Source organism: Chiloscyllium punctatum, chromosome 1, assembly GCF_047496795.1.
Source record: "Chiloscyllium punctatum isolate Juve2018m chromosome 1, sChiPun1.3, whole genome shotgun sequence".
Classification (NCBI taxonomy): Eukaryota; Metazoa; Chordata; class Chondrichthyes; order Orectolobiformes; family Hemiscylliidae; genus Chiloscyllium; species Chiloscyllium punctatum.
In genome coordinates, this window is record NC_092739.1 from 82,987,024 (window position 1) to 83,010,434 (window position 23,411).

At 39.9% G+C, this 23,411-nt stretch overlaps 1 protein-coding gene across 3 annotated transcripts in view; it reads right to left on the minus strand.

The window, feature by feature from the left end:
- Nucleotides 1-23,411, minus strand: part of LOC140476947 (zeta-sarcoglycan) — a 956,705-nt gene that overhangs the window by 183,113 nt on the left and 750,181 nt on the right. For all 3 annotated transcript variants that reach the window (XM_072569948.1, XM_072569957.1, XM_072569968.1), the window contains exon 3: nucleotides 1,819-1,920. In XM_072569948.1, the coding sequence (XP_072426049.1) occupies nucleotides 1,819-1,920 (102 nt within the window). The remainder of the gene's footprint in view (nucleotides 1-1,818; nucleotides 1,921-23,411) is intronic.

Sequence of the window (23,411 nt, forward strand, 5' to 3'; positions counted from 1 at the left end):
AGAAAACTAACACCACTGGAAGAAAGCAAGGGGCAACTGTGCGTTGGGTTGGTGGGTGGTATTTCCATGTTTAGCAGTATTGTTTGAAACTTTCTTTAATATCAAATTTGTTTTTTTTAATAACTAGTGCCTTGATTTTGTCTGTGTCTTTGGTCTTAATTTTCATTCTGAAATTCCAATTTTGCATTGAGTTGAATTCAACGTCAGAGCCTAGATTCAATTAGAAAGCCAATTTTGGGAGCCCCATCTAATTAAGAAGAGTAGTTAAATTCTTAAGCCAGGAGGACTAATGGGAGACACTGAGGATTTAGGGGGTGAGCAACCTTCTTTACCAGATGTTGTTTACATGGCCACTGCAGGTGGTGAACTGTGAGAGCACCTTAGGATGGAGTCACCACCTAAAAATGTATAAATGGTACAAAACATAGTGTGATTCTAGTTGCCAAAGCCACTTGATAACTTATGGCTGTTGTCCTTGCAGCCTAACATACCCATGCTGAACTTCTTTGCATGTTATAACTCTGGCCTTCTGAGCCTCCATTGTTTGGGAGTAGATGGCATTGTCTGCTCTCCAAAACAATCTAATCAGACTGTTGTGACTTGAATCGACACATTAATTGGGCTAGTTTGCTGGCCACTGCTCCTTCCCCTTACCATTTCCCTAACACCATTTCCCAGGGCCCAGAAGCCTGTTACATGAAAATAGGTTGGAAGTGGGCACATGCCAACGGCCCAGAAGGCCAGGTGACTCCCCTGCCTCCAATTCCATCTTGGCAAAGGGTGAAATTTCATCCTTCTGTATCTGTACTCCATCCTTAGTGTTCATGTGTTTAATCACAAGACCATGTAAATTATTCGAGTTGCCATCAACAAAATTCAAGTGATAATGGGAGCTTTCAAAAATTCGATTACTTAGCTTTTTATGGCAAAAGTTAAACCAAATGAGGCAAGACAATTTCCGAGTGCATCTTCAACAGCTGTTAGTTACCTAAACGTTTACATACCTAACGACCAACAACTGGGCAGAAACTTCAACCCCAGCTCCTTCAGAGAGAAAATTACTTCGCAGATCTAAATCTCTGCAACTCTTTAGTTATTAAGAGCCTCGATAAGCTGTGCAGATAAACGTTGCAGGCAATTTCCCAATAATTATTTTACTTATATCACTGAAAACCATAGGGGTGTAATTGTCACAGAGGGATAGGTAAGAAATGAGCTTTGTGTTGACAGTTTCCCATACAGTGAGCTCTTAATCTGAACTGAAGCTGTGCTATTACTCACTAGGATCCAACAGTGAAAAGGAAGACCGAGATCTGAACTATTCTCCCTCATACAATGGATGAATTCTGAGCAATGTTGGTGATTGTCAGTCTGACTCAATATATGGTTCAAAATTGGGGAAAGCATTCAAAAATAAAGGAGAAGAGAAACATAACATTTCACAAAAATAAATCTGCAAGTTTCCCATTGGGTTTTAAAATTTATTTGCCGGATGTGGGCATCGCTGGCTGACTTGCCCATCACTCATTGTCCTTGATGAACTTTGTTACGATTGGTAGGCTAATTTCTAAAATTTAGTAAATTACATCCAAAAAATCATTTTTCATACCCTTAAAAAAGAATGCATCCATATTAAGTCAACTGTTTGCAGCATGACTTAGAAAGTCTACTGTTCCCAAATGATAATTAAAGAAGTCTTATATGAAAACTTTGTTTCACATTTAACATTATCTATAATTCTCTAATTTCAACAATGTCTGTTTTTATCAAAAAAATTTGGTTTTTAAATTTACTTCTACCAGGAACGTTCTTACTTACCTTTCGTGAGTGAACTTCTTTGACATATAATGGAAGGAGGAACTCGGATTTGCCTTCCAGCCGTACCCCTTTATTTGTGATTTTCAGGTTACCCATTCCATCCTGCAATTAGTTAAATGACACATTTAATCAAAATTTGAACGATGAAATAGAATTAGCTTTTCATGCCAACAATATCTATCAAGAGAATGGTTCATAACAGTCCTTGATGAAAAGTTACAATATGCTGCTGTCCCATGTGACTAAGTAACCCATAAATGTACCTTGACAGCCTAGGTTGTGACCATTATAAACATGTTGTTACTATATAGTCTGGTTAGTTAAAACATTTTCTGCCGGTTACACAAGATCAGTAGCTGTGAGCCACTATATTGCCAGGAATTACATTATGTCCTGCTTGTTAAGTGAACAGTCAATTTAAAGCTAAAGGGTTAGGACAGTAATGCACAGCCACTGCTTTCCTTGCAATAACAAAACCTTTGAGGCAATTTAACAAAGTAGCAGCTTTTATTTCAAGTTCTTCAAATGTTTATGTGCTGACTATAACTGAATAGCATTTCTATCACTATTTTCGATGTGAATAATATCACTATACTTCTCACTCCATTTTTGTCCCAAATTCAAATAACAGCACCATATGTTGCAACAATGGATTCTGGTCCAGAAATGAAATGCTTAATTCAGTTTAATTCAAAAAAATGCAAATTTCTGGTCCAGCTGAATCATTTTCAATTGCTCAAACATACAGCCTGATTATGTAAATGTTATCAAAAGAAATAAAGCCTTGCAAACTAAACGATGCCCTGCAGCACACATACAAGCATTGTCATGGTCATGTAGTGACAATGTCACTAGACAAGTATCCAGAACACTGGGCTAATGCTCTGAGGACATGGATCAAATCCCACCAGAGCAGAGGGTGAAACTTGAAGCCAAAGAAACAAATCTGGAATTAAAAGGGAGCCTAATGGTGTCTATGTAACCACTCTTGCAAAAATCCATCTTGCTCACTAACATCCTTTAGGGAAGGAAGTCCACCATCCTTACCTAGACTAGCCTATATGTGACTCCAGTCTCACAATTATTAGGCAATAAATGCAATTTTAGTATGTGACACCCACACCACATGAATTATATTTTTAAGAAACATAAGTGAGGCAAATATGAAAGAATCCGGCCATATCTGTACTTACAAAGGTATATTGTTAAGAGCAAAGAAAATTTCATTATTCACTATTACCTTACAGATATCCCTTCTCTTGAAGCACAGTTTTTCAAAATAATTACCAAATCAATGTTAAGTACAGCATCATAAATTATGCTACTGCTATTGTGTCAGCAAATTGTAACTATTCCATTTGTCTCTACTTTCATTGTGACATAACTGGCACCCAACTGTTACACTGACAGGTTTGCTTGCTGAGTGCAGAGAGAACAGTTTCAATGATGTAATTCTGGTTTTCATGTCTCACTCTGCATTTACCTTAATTTGATTCTACTACTCTCAATCATTTCGGTGTTCTGTTCATCATCAGACAGACAAAAAGGGAAAGGAAGTGAGGTAGCTTTGTCAGTAAAGGAGGCAAATTAATGCAATTGTGAGAAGGATATTATTTTGCAAATCATGATGGAGAATCTATATGAGTGGAGATATGAAATACAAGGGACAAAAAACATTGTTAGAGATTCTCAAAAGGGCATCAGACAGTAGGGAAATTAAGGGAAGGCATTAAAGAAAAAGCCAGAGATGCATGCAATAAGATAACACCTGTAAATGTGGATGACTTTAATTAAAGCATAGATTCGACAAATCAGACTAGCAATGGTATTGTGTAGGAGGATTTCCTAGAATGTCCATGTGATAGCATTTTAGACCAAAACATTGAGAAACCAACCAGAGAACAGAATTTTCTACATTTAGTACTGTGAAATGAGGAAGGGTTAAATAACAATTAACGTGGAGTCCCTTGGGGACAAGCAACAATAATATGATAGAATTCGTAAGTAAGATGGGAGTGATGTAGTAGAATCTGAAACTAGGGTCCTGAATCTAAATAAAAGGAACTACAAAGTTATGAGGCATCAATTGACAAGGATGGATTAGGGAACCTTACCAAAAAGGTTGACATTGGATAGGTGATATTTCATAGGTCATATTTCAATTGTTATTATGCATGGATAATAACAATTATTCATCACTGATGCAAAACTAAAACGGGAAATGTGGCTCAACTATAGCTTACAAATGAAATTATGGTTAGTATTAGATCCAAAGTGGAGATTTATAAAATTGCCAGAAGAAGCGTGAGCCTGATAATTGGGAACATTTTAGAATTCAATGATCAAGGGGCAAAATAGAGTAAGAGAATAAAATGACAGGAAACATAAAAACTGACCATAAAAGTTTACTTGAAAAGAAAAAAATAGCAAAGTGTAGGTCCTATACAGATAGAAGCCTTGGATAATTATAGTCCCAGCTGTTCATAATATATATAAATGACCTGGATGAAGGAATCAAATGCATTTCCAAGTTTCCTGATGACAGAAAACTGGGCAGATTTGTGCACATTTATGGGTTGTAAGGAGGATGTAAAGAGGTTCAAGGTAACTTAGACATTATTAGATTAGATTACTTACAGTGTGGAAGCAGGCCCTTCGGCCCAACAAATCTACACTGACACACCGAAGCGCAAACCACCCAGACCCATTCCCCTACATTTACCCCTTCACCTAACACTATGGGCAATTTAGCATGGCCAATTCACCTAACCTGCACTTTTTTCTTGGACTGTAGGAGGAAACCAGAGCACTCGGAGGAAACCCACACATACACAGGGAGAATGTGCAAACTCCACACAGTCAGTCACCTGAAGCGGGAATTGAACCTGGGTCTCTGGCACTGTGAGGCAGCAGTGCTAATCACCGTGCCGCCCACTTGTTGAACAAGTGAGCAAATGCATGACAGTTGCAATACAATGTGGTTAAATGTGAAGTAATTCATATTTTGGTATGAAAAAGGGTATTATTTCAATGGTGATATGTTGGGAGGAGTGGACAAAGAAATCTGGACATTGTTGTATACCAGTCAATGAAAGTAGAAAGGCAGGTATGGTGAGCAATTAGGAAGGAAAATGATACATTGGCCTTTGTTGCAGAAAGGTTTGAGTTCAGAAGTAGAAATGTCTTACTGCAGTTATACAGGGCCTTAGTGAGATTATACCTGGAGTATTGCATACAGCTTTGGTTTCTTCACCTAAGAAAGGATATACTTGCCAAAAAGGGAATGAAGCTAGGCTGGTACGAGGGATGGCAATGCTGTCCTGTGAGGAGAAATTATTTTGAATGAGCCTGTATTCATAAGAGTTTAGAAGGATGAGATGTAAACTGATTAAAAGATGCAAAATTCTAACAGGGCTGGACAGACTAGATTCAGGGACTGAGTAATTCTGTGCTGTTCAGGCAAATCCTAGAAAGTTTAAGATCAGAAGAGAATACCCTAAAACACCTATTCTTCCAGCTCAATTTGAAGCTAGAGATTGTTGAATGCATTAACTTTCCTAGTTTTCTCTCTGTTTCTCTGGGTACCATTTCCATCTATTAATCTCAACCCCACTCCCCCAGTTGTCAGGATGACTGAGTGGTCTAAGGCGCCAAACTCAAGGATTCAAGTCCTTCCCATTGTGGGGCGGGTGTTCTGATCTCCGACTGGAGGCGTGGGTTCGAATTCCACTTCTGACGTTGATTTTTGGGTGGCACAGTGGTTAGCACTGCTGCCTCACAGCGCCGGAGACCCGGGTTCAATTCCTGCCTCCGGTGACTGTCAGTGTGGAGTTTGCACATTCTCCCCGTGTCTGCGTGGGTTTCCTCCGGGTTCTTCGGTTTCCTCCCACAGTCCAAAAAATATGCAGGTTCAGTGAATTGGCCACGCTAAATTGCCCATAGTGTTAGGTGCAGGGGCAAATGTAGGAGAATGGGTCTGGGTGGATTGCTCTTCAGAGGGTTGATGTGGACATGTTGGGCCGAATGGGCCTGTTTCCACATTGTAAGTAATCCAATCTAAACCATTATCCTACCCCTGTCATCAGAATAAATATCAGCATTTCTCAGCTGCTTTCAGTTCTGAAGAAGGACTCAAAACATTAACACTGTTTCTCTATCACATATGCTTCCAAACATGTTGCGTATCTCCAGCAATTTCTGTTTCTATTTGTTTCTGATCTTCCGTTTCTGTCGTTCTTTGTTTTATTATATCACTGGTAAGATGCCAAGTACATATACCACACTAACTAGAGTGAGGGACTGCAACCAACGTGGTGGTGACTTACCGTGAACATAGGTAGTCCTCACTTAAAGTTGTGTTTCTCTTCCTGAAAATTATGATTGAAGAGAAATTACTTTAACTGAAGCAAGGGTTCCCATAGGATTCAATGTTAAAGCCAGAGTTAGTTTTCTTTGGACTTGTTTTGTGTGGGGAAAGCCATGCACAATTTTAAATACTGTACTTTGTATGTGTAATACTGCATTTCTAGCTATAATAATTTGCAAAATAAATTGTGTAATTAAATATCTAAGAAATACAATACAGTATACCCCTTCTACAATATTTTTTATACTAGTATTTTTCAGTTTGATAAGACTCGTAGTGGTAGTAGTTGATTGATGCACAAAACTGCTGACCAACCTCTGGCACTGGATGGATTACTTCGGTGTGAACTCTTTGTCAAAGTGGTCCCCAGAATTACAGATACCAGTCTTCAGCCAATCCAATTCATGCCACGTGATATCAAGAAACAGTTGATGACACTGACTATTTCAAAGGCTACGTTCCCTGACAACATTCCAGCAATAGTACTGAACACTTGTCTTCCAGTACTTGCCGCTCCCCTAGCCAAGCTGTTCCAGTACATTTATAACACTGGCATCTGCCCGACAATGTGGAAAATATGATGGTCGCTGCATCATTTGCATGACCCTTCTCTCTTTTACTTGTAAATTCTGTGTCCGATGTATTCTCTCTCACTGGCTACCTGAAGTAGGAGTGGGGCTCTGAAAGCTTGTGGTTTCAAATAAATCTGTTGGATTATAATGTGGTGTTGTGCGATTTTGGACAAAGTATGTGCAACACAGTCCATCTCCAACTTAAAATGTTATCTTCAGGAAGTGGACAAGTATAAATAAATGTTTCATTTCTGAAAGCAAGGTTGTTTATTTATCTTCATTTCAAAGCCATTGTCAAGGTCTTGTGGGAGAAAAACAGTAAAGTTCAACCATATCCAGTAAGTCATAAAACACACAGATCCTTCATTAATCTTTTATTCGGCTGGACAGATCCTTTAAAGTTTTAATAGCGGAAACTGCAAAGTACTTAATGGAGTTGGGAATCAGGACTCACCCACCATTTTTACAAGGTTCCCATGTCAACCAGGCTTGTTACAATTCCAGTTCTTCATCCAATTCATTAAGGTGGATTGTATGGCTAACTCTCCATTGATCTGTTGGAACTCCACGAGTCACAGCTTGCTAACTTGAGAATGCCCTATTTGTTACTATTCTTTGCTTCTTATCTACTAACCAAACCCCGTCCATGCTAATATGTTACCCTTAAATCTGTGAGCCCTCATCCTATGAGATAACCTTGTGTGGCACATTATCCATTCCTTCCTGTAATCTAGGTATACTACAGCTCCTGGTTTCTCTTTATTCCTCAAAGGAGATGATTCTAAGATAAATTATACTTAGATCTAAATGAAATGCTTCTTCCAGCAGACTGCATTGAGGTTTGATTTTTGATTTGATTTAATTTGATTTATTATTGTCACATGTACCTAAGTACAGTGAAAAGCTTTGTTTTGCATGCAGTACAGGCAGGTCATAACATACAATGGCACAAAGATCATATGGTGATTGAACAGAGCAAGGAATACAAAGTTACAGCTACAAACAAGGTGCACAAAAAGCAAGAGGTGGAGTGCTATTTGAGTTCTATTTTTCTTTTCGTGTAATCCTGGAGAAGGGATGTGGAAACTCTGGCAAATTAGTGTATTGACAAATGATCAGAAGAATCTCCATGCAGACTCATTGGAAGCCCATTGACAAATAATTAAAAGGGAAACTGGAGAAGTAGATCAAGCCTGAGCATATTTTTGTTCAACCTTGGAATCTTTTTGATCTCATCCTTTCATTATTTTCTGCCTTAACATATTGGAAAAAAATAGGATTGCCAGGTCAATCAAAACTTATCACGACTCGAAAATTCGTGGAAATAAATCAAGCCTCTGAAATAAACATGTACTTATGCTTTAAATTTAGTTTACGAGTATCTATAAACATCAAAATGCAACTTTTGTCAATTTCCACAGTGTAGCTATCCATTGCATAGGATTAAAATACACAACCCCTCAATTAAACCAAACAAAGATACCCTAGGTACTAAGAGCATTGTTACTGAATTCAAATGCTTCACCAGAGTGATGTGCAAGAAAGGAAAATGCATTATAGTGGTTTTGTAGAGGGTTTCTCCTGCTTTTTGCCATAATAATATCTTTCAATCACTGTCAAGAACCTGGGTAGAAAACAAATATTCATTACATTCCAAGAACAGACCTTGGCAGTAAATAACAAATTGAGAACAATTCCGGTGAAATGAACCTCTCTGGCTTAAGATATAGTGACACAAATTATACTCCCTTTGGAATATCAACAACATCATGGTACACTTGCCTTTCTACAGTTAGCTCTGTATTCACTAAGGAGTGGTGGGGTCTGGTGGATAAAGCTTCTGTGATTCCTGGTGATGTTGTGCTATCATAGGTTGTTATAGTCTCATTCTCTGCTTGACTATCATCTGTGTACATCACTCATCACTTGTGATCTGCAGGGTTGTTGAATTCATATTTACAAGTCGTGTAGAAAGAGATAAATTCATCGAAAATAAAACTGATTTGGGGGATGTTGCCTCAAAATATATTTGAACATTTAATAGATTCGCTTGGAAATTATTGCCTGTTTTGAAGGACCTTGTAGTTGCTTTAAAAACAACCTTCACTGTGTTACAAACTAAAACCACTGCAGAAGTATTTGGAATGAATAATTTTCAAAATTTACAAATAACAAATAATTTACAAAATAACAATTCAGTCACTATAACAACCTTACTTCAACCCATTGGTCTACAAATTATTTTCTTTCCATCACTGCTCATTACATTGAGTAGAAAGTGTAATGAGCCTGCAGACTATTTGGATTTCCAGATTTGAAAGCCAAGGGTAGTGATGTTCCAAAGCATGGAGCTCTTCATTTCAAATGAAGCAAGAAGTAACATATTAGGAAGTTAACAAAGTTTTACATTTTAAACTTTAAGTTTTAACTTATGATCACATGATCTATGATCATCAAGGCCCAAAGTTCTAAATTTCTCATTCACCTCAATTGAATTGTTGGAATTTTCGATCTATTGAAAAAATCTGTATCTAAATGCTTAGGAAGAATTTAGCGTCTCAGTAATTCTCAATATATAGAATCTTGCAAATGACCTTGAATAGCAGAAAGGACTTTGGTTTTCCATATCTATTTAATCAAGTAGAATAATGTCATATGATGAGATGAAATTTCAGAGTGAACTGGAATAACCCACGTAAATATTATGCTTTAGTGAAGAGTGCATGAGAGCATACCAGGAGCAACAACAGCAACCTACAAATGATATGTCAACTGGGTGAAGCTACAACACAGGATGACTTGTGTGCCAAACAGCATAAAGAGCACGCTAGAGGCAGCAGTAAGCAATCCCCAAACCAACAGATCAGATTTAAGCTCTGCAGTCTTGTCACATCCAATCATGAGAGGACATGCTTTAACCAATTCACTGGAAGAGGAGACTTCACAAATAACCCTGTCCTCAATGATGGGGAGCTCAGCACATTAGTGCAAAAGGCGAAAGACAAGGCTGAGGAATTTGTAAGCATTTTCAGCCAGAAGTTTTGAATGAATTATCCATCTTGACTCACTCCCAAGATGCCCAGCGTGTCAGATACCAATCTACAAATAATTAGTTTCACTCAATATGATATCAAGAAGTGACTGATAAGGCCAATCTTACAATCAATCAAGTAACTCCTGGGATTCATTCAATTGCATGCATTACAGAATTGATCTTATTATCAATCTTCTAAATAAGACTTTGGCAGCAGTTCAAGAAGGAAGCTCACCACCACCCTTTCAAGGGCAATTAAGGAGAGGCAGTAAATGCTGGCCCAGTCCCCCAAGCCCACAGTTTGCTCATCACCACCTACATTAACCTACATTTACTCCAGGTTAATCAACACCTTGAATTAAATAAAAATTCCTCAGTCTGGCTTTCAAGTTCTTCAAAGGCTTAAACTATTTATTTCTGTAACGAAGCTTACAGCTTGTTCAACACATTTGGGGTCCTCCAATTCAGAATTTCTTTGTGGCCTAATTTTGAGTTGATTATAATAACTCATCTACTGGCAGCCATTCTTTCAGCTTTCAAGATCCTTATCTCAAAATTTACTCCTAAAATGTCTCAGCCACTTAACTTCTTTTTCCTGCTTTAATACACTCCGTAAATATATGACGTTTTAAACAATAAACCATTGGTCACCTATGTTAATATCGCCATATGTGGTTGCATGTCAAATTCTGTTTGATAATGCTTCTGCAAAGCTCCTTAGGACATTTTCAGTTCCAATTTTAAAAAATCTGACCATCCTTCAGTACGAAGATACTCACTGTTTTTTACTCACTATTTTTAGATATTGTCTCATGGCAACAATTCAATTGCTTTCCGTACATTTTTCAACCAATCTTTTGACACAGTCATAAAATGTGCTTTTTATAAAAAAACAGTGTATTAATATTGGGTTGAAAGCCATGAACAAATGTCCTTTATATGGAGTGATAAAGGTTTATTGATCATTTATAAAAATTATGTTATTTTTCCACTCGATTCATGAAGGTTTTCATGATTGAGTTCTTTCCCCCTGCTTTCTCTTTTATATAAAATAGAGAATTGGAACAAAGTATGATTTAAAAAAAAATTATGTCAAATGAAACTGATTGCAAATTCTCATAACTGATCTCTTCTTGGGATCAGAGGTTGATTGTCCAACACGTCTGGAACCGACTGAACTTCATACTTAATGTGTGGAAAATAGGCTGACCAGAGAAAAATAATTTATGAATTCCAGAGTTTGGAAGCTGTTGCAGCATGAAAAGGCATAATCTCATTAATTAAATTAATAATACTTACTTAACTACTTGTATGATTCACTGCATTAATTTCTGAATGAATTGATACTTCAAAAAACGTTAGAGTGGAACCTTATTGAAAGCAAGGCTGCAATGGAGGGTGGTGAAACACCTTGTTTTGCCTGATTATTTAACTACAGCTATTTACTGTCAATGCTTCATAAAGGGACCTAGGTAAAGGTCAGAATGGCTGTTATCAACATTGTTGCGGAAGGCTGGAGGAAGGAGAAGAATTAAAGAAAGGAATGGGTAGGTCACAGCACATGTATATAAATTCTCCCTGCCCGACAGCACTCAAGTTGTACCTACAACATGTAGACTGCAGTACATCAAGAAGGTAGCTCACTTATACCTTCTCAAGCATAATTAGTAGCTGTCAACAAATTCTGACCTAGTTAGTCATGGTGACATCACTTCAAATTGATGCACTATAGGTGATAAGCTGGAGAAGGGACATCTTGTTTCTTGGGGGTAGAAAGAGAAAATGACCAGATGGGCCAAAGAGTAATGGAAGGAAGTTTCAGAGGCTGTTTATATGAAGAATAGGGTTGCAAGGACATGGATCCAGTGTTCCAAAAGGTTTAGCATCCTCATCAGCAAAGGTGCATATCACTTTTCATGATCACCAAATATCTCAACAAGTTTTATTTCATATGTACATTGGATATGAGTTGTGCTGACTGTCCCAAACTTCAGTGTCCATCCCTCATTGCCCTTGACAAGGTAATGGCGAGTTGCTTTCTGTAGACATGACGGTGGAGTGCTATTGCTGTTGCAATAATAGGAGAAAGTGAGGACTGCAGATGCTGGAGATCAGAGCTAAAAAATGTGTTGCTGGAAAAGCACAGCAGGTCAGGCAGCATCCAAGGAGCAGGAGAAGGGCTTATGCCCGAAACGTCGATTCTCCTGCTCCTTGGATGCAGCCTGACCTGCTGCACTTTCCCAGCAACACATTTTTCAGTTTTTGCAATAATAACCAAGATATACAGATAATGCTCTGGGGACCTGGGCTCTCATTCCTCCAGGGCAAATGGTAAAATTTGAATTCAAACAATAGAAAAATCTGGAATTAAGCCTAATGTTGACCATGAAACCATTTTGTTTTTTTAGAAAGGTCTGGTTCACTAATCTTTTTTAGGGAAGGAAACCTGCCATTCTTACCTAGTCTGGCCTACATGTAATTCGAGAATCATTACATTATGTTTAACTCGAAACTGCCATCTGTCGACAAATACTTGAGAATGATTTGAAGGGGATGAGTTTATCACATGGAATCAGTCTACCTTTCACTTCTGGGAATCTAGTCACAGCAGCAAATCTGAGACCCTCTTGAGCCTGACCGATCCCAGTGTCAAAATGAACATTAACTGAAAATATTTTATCATTCACCTGGTGGGCACAGTTGTGGGCAGTAGATTGCAAAATCTTGCAAGTATCTAAAGCAGATCCTGGATCCTGAGGTCTAAAAACAGTGCCAAGGTGACTTGAATCTGCTTACTACACTAGGAAGGACATTGAAATCAACCAAAAGCTGCTGATACCAAAAGAGAGAATGCTGGAAAATCTCAGCAGGTCTGGCAGTATCTGTAAGGAGAGAAAAGAGCTGACAATTCGAGTCTAACTGACCCTTAGTCAAAGCTAAAAAAAAGGGAGAAATAGGGAGGCATTTATACTGGGACGAGAGAAGCTGAGTCATGGCTTCAGAAGCAAAGGTAGCAATAAAGAGGTGATAATGACAGATTATAGGGAGATAGGAGCTGTGAATGACCAAGGCTGAAGCCAGTGCTATGTGACAAAGTATGTGGGGGATGGGGCGGGGGGGTGGGGAGTGTGGAATGGGTGAAGCAGAGACAAAATGAAAAACAGGGGAAAAGGGTAGCAAAGGGGGAAGAGGAGAGGAAAAGGGAAAAGGGTGATGAGTGGGGAGCGAGAGAAAGAGAGAGACAATCAAGAAATAAGAGACACAGAACAGTGAAAAAAATATTAATAAAAGACAAATAAAATAAATGAAATAAAATTACAGAGCAGAATGAAAACAGAGGGGTCAAGATGGGATAATCATCTGAAGTTGTTGAATTCAGTGTTGAGACCGGCAGGCTGTAACATGCCTAGTTAGAAGATGAGATGCTGTTCCTCCAGTTTGCATTGAGCTTCACTGGAACAGTGCAGCAGGCCAAGGACAGACATGTGGGCATGAGAGCAGGATTGTGTGATGAAGTGGCGAGCCACGGGAAGGTCCGGGGCCTGATTGTATACAGAATTAAGCAGCATTTTACTTGTAACTCTTTCAATTTGGTCTGCTGCATTCATTGCTCCCAATGTGGTCTCCTGTATATCAGAGAGACAACACGCTGACTGGGTGATCGCTTTGTTGAGCACCTTCGGTCTGTACGCAATCAGGTCCCGGACAGGGCAACAACTATGTAGTTTCTCTGTTTGTTGGACTTCAAGGCTATTACTTTAACTTTGTTTGTCTGGCAACTCTCACTCAACTTACCCAGATGCTGACCTGAGAATTCAGCATGAACTATTCCTTTAATTGTTTACTTCTTGTCAGCTCCATAAGGGGCTTTCTGTTTGCCTCGAAACCTGCCTCGATAAAATCTAAAAGTGAGCAGAATGTGACCTGTTCAAGTCTGACTTTGAACTTTACAGCGAAGCCTTTTCCAAGAATGCCCACCTTGAAGAAGTTCTCCTCCTCTCTCGACAAGGATCTCAGTAAGTCTCTCTCTCTCTCTCTCTCTCACTGCACCCCCAAGGTCATCTCGTCTGCCATGAAACTCTTCAGCCACATCCTGAAGCAGACCCACTACCATTCCTAGCTACCTTACTCCCAGCCCCACTCCCCCTCCCACTTATCTCTCAGCCCCCTTGGGCATCCCTCACATTCCTGATGAAGAGCTTATGCTCAACCCTCCTGCTCCTGGGATGCTGCCTGACTGGCTGTGCTTTCCCAGCACCACACATTTTGATTCCGATCTCCAACATCTGCAGTCCTCACTTTCTCCTAGTTAAAACTCAGCTTTAATAATCTACAAACATTTGTGTTGAAAGTGTTTATAAATAGCACATGCACAAATAGGGGAGAGTTTCAATTCTGAGTGTAATCAACGATACTGATTCAAGCATATTTTGAAGAGAGTTTTTCCCCTTGTTTTTACTCAATTTGATTTTCATTTCACTAAATGGAAAATCCACCATGAGCCAGTGCCTTTGGCAGTCCAATAAAATTACATTTTAAAATTTTGCTTACAGATGAAAATGAATTTAAATCACACAAAAGATATAAATTGAATGTCAATCAGCAACTGTAATTTACCCTACTTTAAATTACCTTTTCACAATATGCAAAGTTATTTTCCAGTAAGATTGAGTACAGTAGTCTGTTCCTTAATTAGTTTTAAAAATACATTAAAACTGTATCATTTGTGTTCTTACATCTAAGAGACCAGCTTAATTTTTGGAGAGGTCTTTTTTGCTTGAAAGTTTGAAAATAAGCATCAGTATAATAGAACATAGAACATAGAACAGTACAGCACAGAACAGGCCCTTCAGCCCACGACGTTGTGCTGACCATTGATCCTCATGTATACACCCTCAAATTTCTGTGACCGTATGCATGTCCAGTAGTCTCTTAAATGTCCCCAATGACATTGCTTCCACAACTGCTGCTGGCAACGCATTCCATGCTCTCACAACTCTCTGTGTAAAGAACCCGCCTCTGACATCCCCTCCATACTTTCCTCCAACCAGCTTAAAACTATGACTCCTTGTGTTAGCCATTTCTGCCCTGGGAAATATTCTCTGGCTATCGACTCTATCTATGCCTCTCATTATCTTGTATACCTCAATTAGGTTCCCTCACCTCCTCCTTTTCGCCAATGAAAAAAGTCTGAGCTCAGTCAACCTCTCTTCATAAGATAAGCCTTCCAGTCCAGACAGCATCCTGGTAAACCTCCTCTGAACCCTCTCCAAAGCATCCACATCTTTCCTATAATAGGGCGACCAGAACTGGACGCAGTATTCCAAGTGCGGTCTAACCAAAGTTTTATAGAGCTGCAACAAGATCTCACGGCTCTTAAACTCAATCCCCCTGTTAATGAATGCCAAAACACCATATGCTTTCTTAACAATCCTGTCCACTTGGGTGGACATTTTAAGGGATCTATGTATCTGCACCCAAAGATCCCTCTATTCCTCCACACTGCCAAGAATCCTATCCTTAATCCTGTACTCAGCTTTTAAATTCGACCTTCCAAAATGCACCACCTCGCATTTATCCAGGTTGAACTCCATCTGCCACCTCCCAGCCCATCTCTGCATCCTGTCAATGTCCCGCTGCAGCCTACAACAGCCCTCTATACTGTCAACAACACCTCCAACCTTTGTGTCATCTGCAAACTTGTTGACCCATCCTTCAATCCCCTCATCCTAGTCATTAATAAAAACTACAAACAGTAGAGGCCCAAGGACAGAGCCCTGTGGAACACCACTCACAACTGACTTCCAGGTAGAATATTTTCCTTCTACTCCACTCGCTGTCTTCTGTTGGCCAGCCAATTCTGCATCCAGACAGCTAAGTTCCCCTGTATCCCATTCAACCTGACCTTCTGAACGAGCCTACCATCGGGAACCTTATCAAATGCCTTGCTGAAGTCCATATACACCACATCCACAGCTCGACCCTCATCAACTTTTTTAGTCACATCCTCAAAGAACTCGATAAAGTTTGTGAAGCATGACCTGCCCCTCACAAAGCCGTGTTGATTGCATTTAATCAAGCCATGCTCTTCCAGATAGTCATAAATCCTATCCCTCAGAATCCTTTCTAATACCTTACAGACGACAGACGTGAAACTTACTGGTCTGTAATTGCCGGGGATTTTCCTATTTCCTTTCTTGAAGAGAGGAATTACATTTGCCTCTCTCCAGTCCTCAGGTACGACTCTGGTGGAGAACGAGGATGCAAAGATCTTCGCAAGTGGTGAAGCAATCGAATTTCTCGTTTCCCAAAGCAGCCGAGAACAAATCTGGTCTGGGCCTGGCGACTTGTCAATCTTAATGTTTGAAAAAATTTTCAGCACATCAGCTTCCTCTATCTCTATCCATTCCAGCATGCACACCTGCTCCTCAAAGCTTTCATCCACGACAAAGTTAGTTTCTTTCATAAAGACAGAAGCAAAAAACTCGTTTAGGGCTTCCCCTACCTCCTCAGACTCCACACACAAGTTCCCTATGATATCCCTGATCGCCCATACTCTTTCATAGACCATTCTCTTATTCCTCACATAAGTGTAAAATGCCTTTATGTTCTCCCTAATCCGCTCTGCCAAGCCTTTCTCGTGCCCCCTCCTGGCTCTCCTCAGACCATTTTTGAGCTCCTTCCTCGCCTGCCTGTAATCCTCTAGAGCTGAGCTTGACCCTAGCTTCCTCCACCTTATGTAAGTTTCCTTCTTCCTTTTGACGAGAAGCTCCACCGCTCTCGTCATCCAAGGTTCCTTTATCTTACCCCTTCTTGTCTGTCTCAGAGGGACATATTTATTCATCACTCGCAACAACTGTTCCTTAAACAGTCTCCACATGTCTATAGTGCCTTTACCATGGAACAATTGCTCCCAGTCCATGCTTCCTAACTCATGTCTAATCGCATCATAGTTTCCTCTTCCCCAATTAAATATCCTCCCATTTTGCCTAATCCTCTCCTTCTCCAGTAGCTGTGTAGAATGTGAGGCAGTTGTGATTACTATCACCAAAATACTGTCCTATCACAAGATCTGATACCTGCCCTGGCTCGTTTCCGAGCACCAAATCTAGAATGGCCTCTCCTCTCGTCGGCCTGTCAACGTACTGAGTTAGGAAACCCTCCTGAACACACCTTATAAAAACAGCTCCATTCAAATCTTCTGCTCAAAGGAGGTTCCAATCAATATTGGGAAAGGTTAAGTCACCCATTACAACAACCCTACTATGTCCACATTTTTCCAAAATCTGCCAACCTATGCTTTCTTCAATCTCTCTGCTACTATTGGGGGGCCTGTAGTAAACTCCTAACGAGGTGACTGCTCCCTTGTTCCTAATTTCCACCCATACTGACTCGGTAGGCAGATCTTCCTCGACAATGGAAGCTTCTGTAGCTGTGATACCCTCTCTGATTAGTAGTGCTACACCCCCTCCTCTTTTCCCCCCGTCCCTATTCTTTTTAAATGCTCTAAACCCTGGAACATCCAGCAACCATTCCTGCCCCTGAGAAACCCATGTCTCTATTATGGCCACAACATCATAGCACCAGGTACTGATGAACTGCTCTAAGTTCATCACTTTTATTTCTGATACTCCTTGTGTTAAAGCAAACACACTTTAACTGATCCCTTGGTTCCTTCCCAGGAAAATCCTTCTCACTAGCTGGTCTACCTCTTGCTATTGCCTCATCTGCATCAACTCTCACCTTCAGTATACAGCTCAGGTTCCCACCCCCCCGCCATACTAGTTTAAACCCTCTCGAATTACTCGAGCAAACCTTCCACCCAGGACATTGGTCCCCTTCCAGATCAGATGCAACCCGTCCTTCTTGTACAGGTCCCACCTTCCCCAGAAGGCATCCCAATTATCTACATATCTGAAGCCCTCCCTCCTACACCAGCTGCGCAGCCACGTGTTAAGCTGCGCCCCCTCCCTGTTCCTCGCCTTGCTATCTTGTGGCATCGGTAGTAAACTAGAGAACACTACTCTGTTCGTCCTGCTTTGCAGCTTCCATCCTAACTCCCTGAAATCACCTTTTATATCCTCGATCTTTTTCCTGGCTAGATCATTAGTGCCAATATGTAACACGATTTCTGGCTGTTCGCCCTCCCCTTTTAGAACCTTATACAGCCGATCGGAGATGTACCAGTCCCTGGCACCAGGGAGGTAACATACCTTCCGGGAATCCTGATCCTAACCAGAAAATCTCCTGTCGATTCCCCTAACTATCGAGTCCCCTACCACGAGTACTTTTCTATTCTGCCCCCTTCCCTTCTTTGCCACAGTGTCAGGCTCAGTGCCAGAGAACTGACTACTATGGCTTTCCTCTGGTAGGTCATCCGCCCCCCCCCCAGCAGTATCCAAAATGGTATACTTATTGTTGAGAGGAATGTCCACAGGGGATCTCTGCACTGTCTGTCTGGAGAAACACGGTTTTCAAGGAGCTGGAGTTGGGTGCACTTCCCACAGATGTAGCCAGCGGAGACGTGTGTCATGTCTCCCACCTGCCACATTCTGCAGGAGGAGCCAGCAACTGCCCTAGTATCCATACCCGACTTATCTGAACACCCACTCAGTACTAATGAGCAGGTGATCAGCGCAGCTTGGAAAGCATGGCCAGTTGTGTGGACAGAGCCCGATTCTAAGAATCTATCATGATTTTTAAAAAGAATTATCACAAAACATTGTGTGAATTCCTGTTATGCTGAACATTATTTGTATTTAAAATTCTGCAAAGATTTGCACCAGTTTGTCACCATAAGGGTAGTTGCATTAACAAAGATCCTACAAAATTTAGCAGAGAACTCAGGCAGAGGGATTTTGACTGAGTCAGCAGTCAGGTTTTGATGGTTTTCTTTCAATAGCAATACAAAAATAGCAATATCACTATTAATTCACAGCGCTATATGAAACCCAGGCAAATTATGGATGATGAAAATTGCAGTTATTGATGAGAGTGCAAGAATTGCTGTGGTTTTACTTCTCTCATTGAAGTGACAGGTCTGCATTCAGCCTGTCAGCAAATATGGTTAATATAACATTACTTGTTAAACATGTGTTAGGTAACTAATGCAAATTACAGGTGTGAGATGACAGACTAAACACAAGAATATTTATTTTTACAGTAACATCCAGGTGTGTTGACTATTTTTAATGCATGTCCTCATTAAACTTTACGTCACTTTTATTTTGTTGAAGGTCAAGGTCATAATTCATAGCAGTTGCCCAAAATACATGATATTAATTATGTTACATCAAAGAGAAAGAAAAGACTACACTTTGCAAATGGTTTTGTGCTCATCTATTACCTTGCTTATTTTAGACATGTCAAGAGAAACACAGGGCTAAATTCCAATGAAGACAAAGGTAAATGTGTATTTTTATCACAGGCAGGTGATATAGCAATTGTGAATTCTGAATTATTTAAGCCAAAGTATTATTTACTTTTGTAACCCTATCAATCACTTTCAATCATTTGACTGCTCTTTTATTTATCTTTTATTCATGAAAGCAAATGAGATGTAGATTCCTTCGTGTTGCTTCATGGTGGTGAGGTGGAACCTGAAGGAGGAAATAGGACTCTGAAGAAACATGCAAAGAACTGCAGTATAAGAGGAAGCCAGGAGAGGAAATTTAATCAAGACATGAACTTTTATTGGATCAACAAGGTCTGTAAAAAATAATGAAACTTCATTGGAGAGTTGTCTTCAACCCGAGAGACAATATGCCCCTTTTCTGCTTGCTCAAGTATCAGCTATAAGGGTCTTAGATTTGATAGCGACAACTGCCTTTGCTTGTTCAGGCATTGCTTTGGGAGAGTTATAGGTGGAAGCTGCTAATCAAAACAGTAAGATAGTTAATATTAAAAGGAAATGGGTCAAAATCTGGCATTACCTTACATGGTTCAGAGCCATAACAAGAAAGGATAGTAGGAAAGATTGGTAAAGATTTTGTTGCAGTAGAAGTTAGAATAAGTTGGTCAATCATTTCATTATCACATGGCGAGTCTGTGAACCATGTTGCAGGCCTTGGGGTTACACTGCTCAGGAGTTCCTCAGGGAACTGTCCTACATTTAAAGGTGTACAGCTATTTCAATAACCTTCCCTTCCACACGAGGTCAGAAGTGGGTTATTCATTGATGATTATTCAGTGATTGAATTGTAACAGCTCTGTTAATGAAGCAGCCCATGCCTGTTAACACCAAGGTCTGGACAACATTCAGTCTTCAAGTTATAACTGGCAAGTAAAATTTGTACCAGACAATGAACATCACCAAAAGTGTGAATGTGACCATCTCCTGATGATGGTATTAGTTTGAGTGAATCCACTGCCATCACCATCACCAATTGGTCAGAAATATAACTGAACAAACCATGCAAATATTGTGGTTATAGATACAGCTCGAAGACAGGGAATTTCAAAGCAGGCTGCTCACGTCTGAAAGCTCGAAAGTGTGTCCTGTGTCTACAAGACAAAAATTAAAAGTGCGATTACACACTTTGCAATTCCTTGAATGAGTTCGGCTTCAAGGACACTCAAGATGCTCAGCACCATCAAGGATGCAAGCTATCCATCACTTTAGAAAATGACCTATAAGAGAGTGACTATACTCATGGTGGATCCCATGTATCAGCACAAGTAATGCATGCAACCTCATGCAACATCTCCTGCACAGTGGAAATAATTGCAGTACAGCACTGGGAAAGGGCCTACACTCACTGATGGGATTATCCTGAGGGTGACATCTCAGTGAGTGGAAGGGCTGGCAGTTGGGACTCACAACACAACCACCCATTGATTCATCATGCTAAAGGGCTCAGCACTCAGTGGAAGAAGGCTCCTTGCTTTTGGTGAGAAACTCATCATTTTCTGATTTCTCAGCATGATGCTCAATCTGTTCACCAAGTCCAAGTGAAAGTGGCTGCCTCAGTGAAAATACAGGTTATGCAATCTGAGGTAGAGCACCTGCACTATGAAACCAATGACCACAACTCTCGCAGACAGACCGTAAAAGACAAGAGCAGCCTGCCTGTTCCTCCACCTCCCTGACAACTTTCTGTCTTTCTCAGAGCAGGGCATGCTGTTGTTTCAAACAATGAGAACAACATGGTGATTAGAATAGGTTTACTTGCATTAGAAAAGAAATTATAGATGTGTAAATAGAACAAACATGGATCTGTAACAGTGGAAAATAATAATTACACAACACATTTACAGATTTACAGATGTGTCCATGTAGTCCAAAGGCTTCATTGTCCCAGTCGATCTGAGCTGTGCATTCACATGGTTCAAACATCCTCCGTCTATTTGATCACAGGATCTTCCAATGGTCTTCCATTCTGTAGCCAAATACATAGAACATAGAACATAGAAGAATACAGCGCAGTACAGGCCCTTCAGCCCTCGATGTTGCGCCGATCAAAGCCCACCTAACCTACACTAACCCACTATCCTCCATATACCTATCCAATGCCCGCTTAAATACCCATAAAGAGGGAGAGTCCACGACTGCTACTGGCAGGGCATTCCATGAACTTACGACTCGCTGAGTGAAGAACCTACCCCTAACATCAGTCCTATATCTACCCCCCCTTAATTTAAAGCTATGCCCCCTTGTAATAGCTGACTCCATACGTGGAAAAAGGTTCTCACTGTCAACCCTATCTAACCCCCTAATCATCTTGTACACCTCTATCAAATCACCCCTAAACCTTCTTTTCTCCAATGAAAACAACCCCAAGTGCCTCAGCCTTTCCTCATAGGATTTTCCTACCATACCAGGCAACATCCTGGTAAACTTCCTCTGCACCCGTTCCAGTGCCTCCACATCCTTCCTATAGTATGGCGACCAAAACTGCACACAATATTCCAGATGCGGCCGCACCAGAGTCTTATACAACCTATTATGACTCTCTGTTCAGCTTTCAATTTCATTATTTGGAAAAATCTCTCGTCTTCATGGCATTCTGCATGAATTTCTCACAGAGTGTGCATCCATCCCAGAGGACATTCCTATTGGATTTCCACTTCACTTTTCCCAAGATTATTGAAAGCTTCTTCCTCCTCTGCGTCCACATCTTTTTCATGTTAGGAGATGCCTCATTTTTAATCAACTTCTGAGTCCAGAGCCAACTATCTGTGAGGTGTTTTCTTTAGCAGACCCCACAGTGGTCCAGGAACTTGAACCTCATCTTTATAAAGCAAATGACCAATAGAATAATTTTACTTATATGAAGGCAACTCTCATTGTAATGTCTCTGCCGTTGGTCTGTGGATGTCACATGGAAGCAACAAATTCGGATGGTAGCCATTATCCCCAAGCATCCAGCCAAACAATGAGGACAGGACTAACATTGGCTTCAAACAATACCTGAGGATAAACCAAGAGTGGCATCTGCAAGACTTGTAGGTGCAATAGGTGAAAACATTTTGTCATAGTGCTAGAGAATCAGTATGATCTGGTAATAGTAGGCCATTGAGTAGATGTGGCTCTCAGAACTCACACTTATTGACCATCCCTAATGATCTGTATGGGAGCTAAGAGTCAACTACATTGTTGTGGGTCTGGAGTCACTTGTAGGTCAGACCAGGCAACAATGGCAGGTTTCTACTCCGAGAGGACATTAGTGAACCAGATGGGTTTTAACAATAGTCAATGGTAATTACATGGTCAATAATCTAGGCTAGCTTTTCCCTTTTTTTTCCAAATTTTTAATCTTATTGAATTCAATGTCACAAGCAGCCACAGTGGAACTTGAAATAATGTCCAAAGTATTCCAAACTATCTTGGTCCATTGGAGGTCTCAGGTATTAAAACTCTAATGATAGAAGTTCAAAATTGAGAGTCCTTTTTTACCATAAACAAATCAAATTCTTTAATATTACTGGAAGGAAACTTGGACTTTTTGAGGAGTGGTTTGAAAGTTGATTTAAAGAATACAGTTACACTTTAAACAACTATGAGCTACAAGTGTGAAGATAATGATGATTAAATGTTGTGTAGAACATGATCATATGACAATCAGAGCAACTTTTTCTCACTAAATTGCAAACAAGAGAAATTATGCTGAATAAATTACAGAAAGTCGACAGCAGAAGATGAGCTTCTGAATAATATTTTGAATGTGGACCTTAATCATCAATCATCTGTCAGTGCTATGAGGCATTTGATTCATCTTCAGTTTCTGAGTTGTAATCTTTCTGTTAACAGCTATCTTTGTTGTTTGTTTTCTATGTTTGAAAAGTCTTTGATTAATATTTTCCTTCAGTAAGTCTCAGTGTTGTCATCTTGTTAATAAATGTTTCTATATTATTTACAAGTCCACTGAGCTATTATTATGATACCTGATTTTAAATGCCTTTGAAGTTAAACTAAAGAGTGCACTTCCTCAACATTAGTTAAAAGTTTTCTACCTGATCAAAATAAATACCTGTTTATATTGAAGCATGTAATAACGCAATTTTATATCACCATTTTGAAACATAACATTGACATGCAAATAACTGAAGATTTTTGTAAATTGACTGCAATGCAAATGTTAAGTTACAATTTATTACACTGACCCAAGCTTTAATGTAAAAT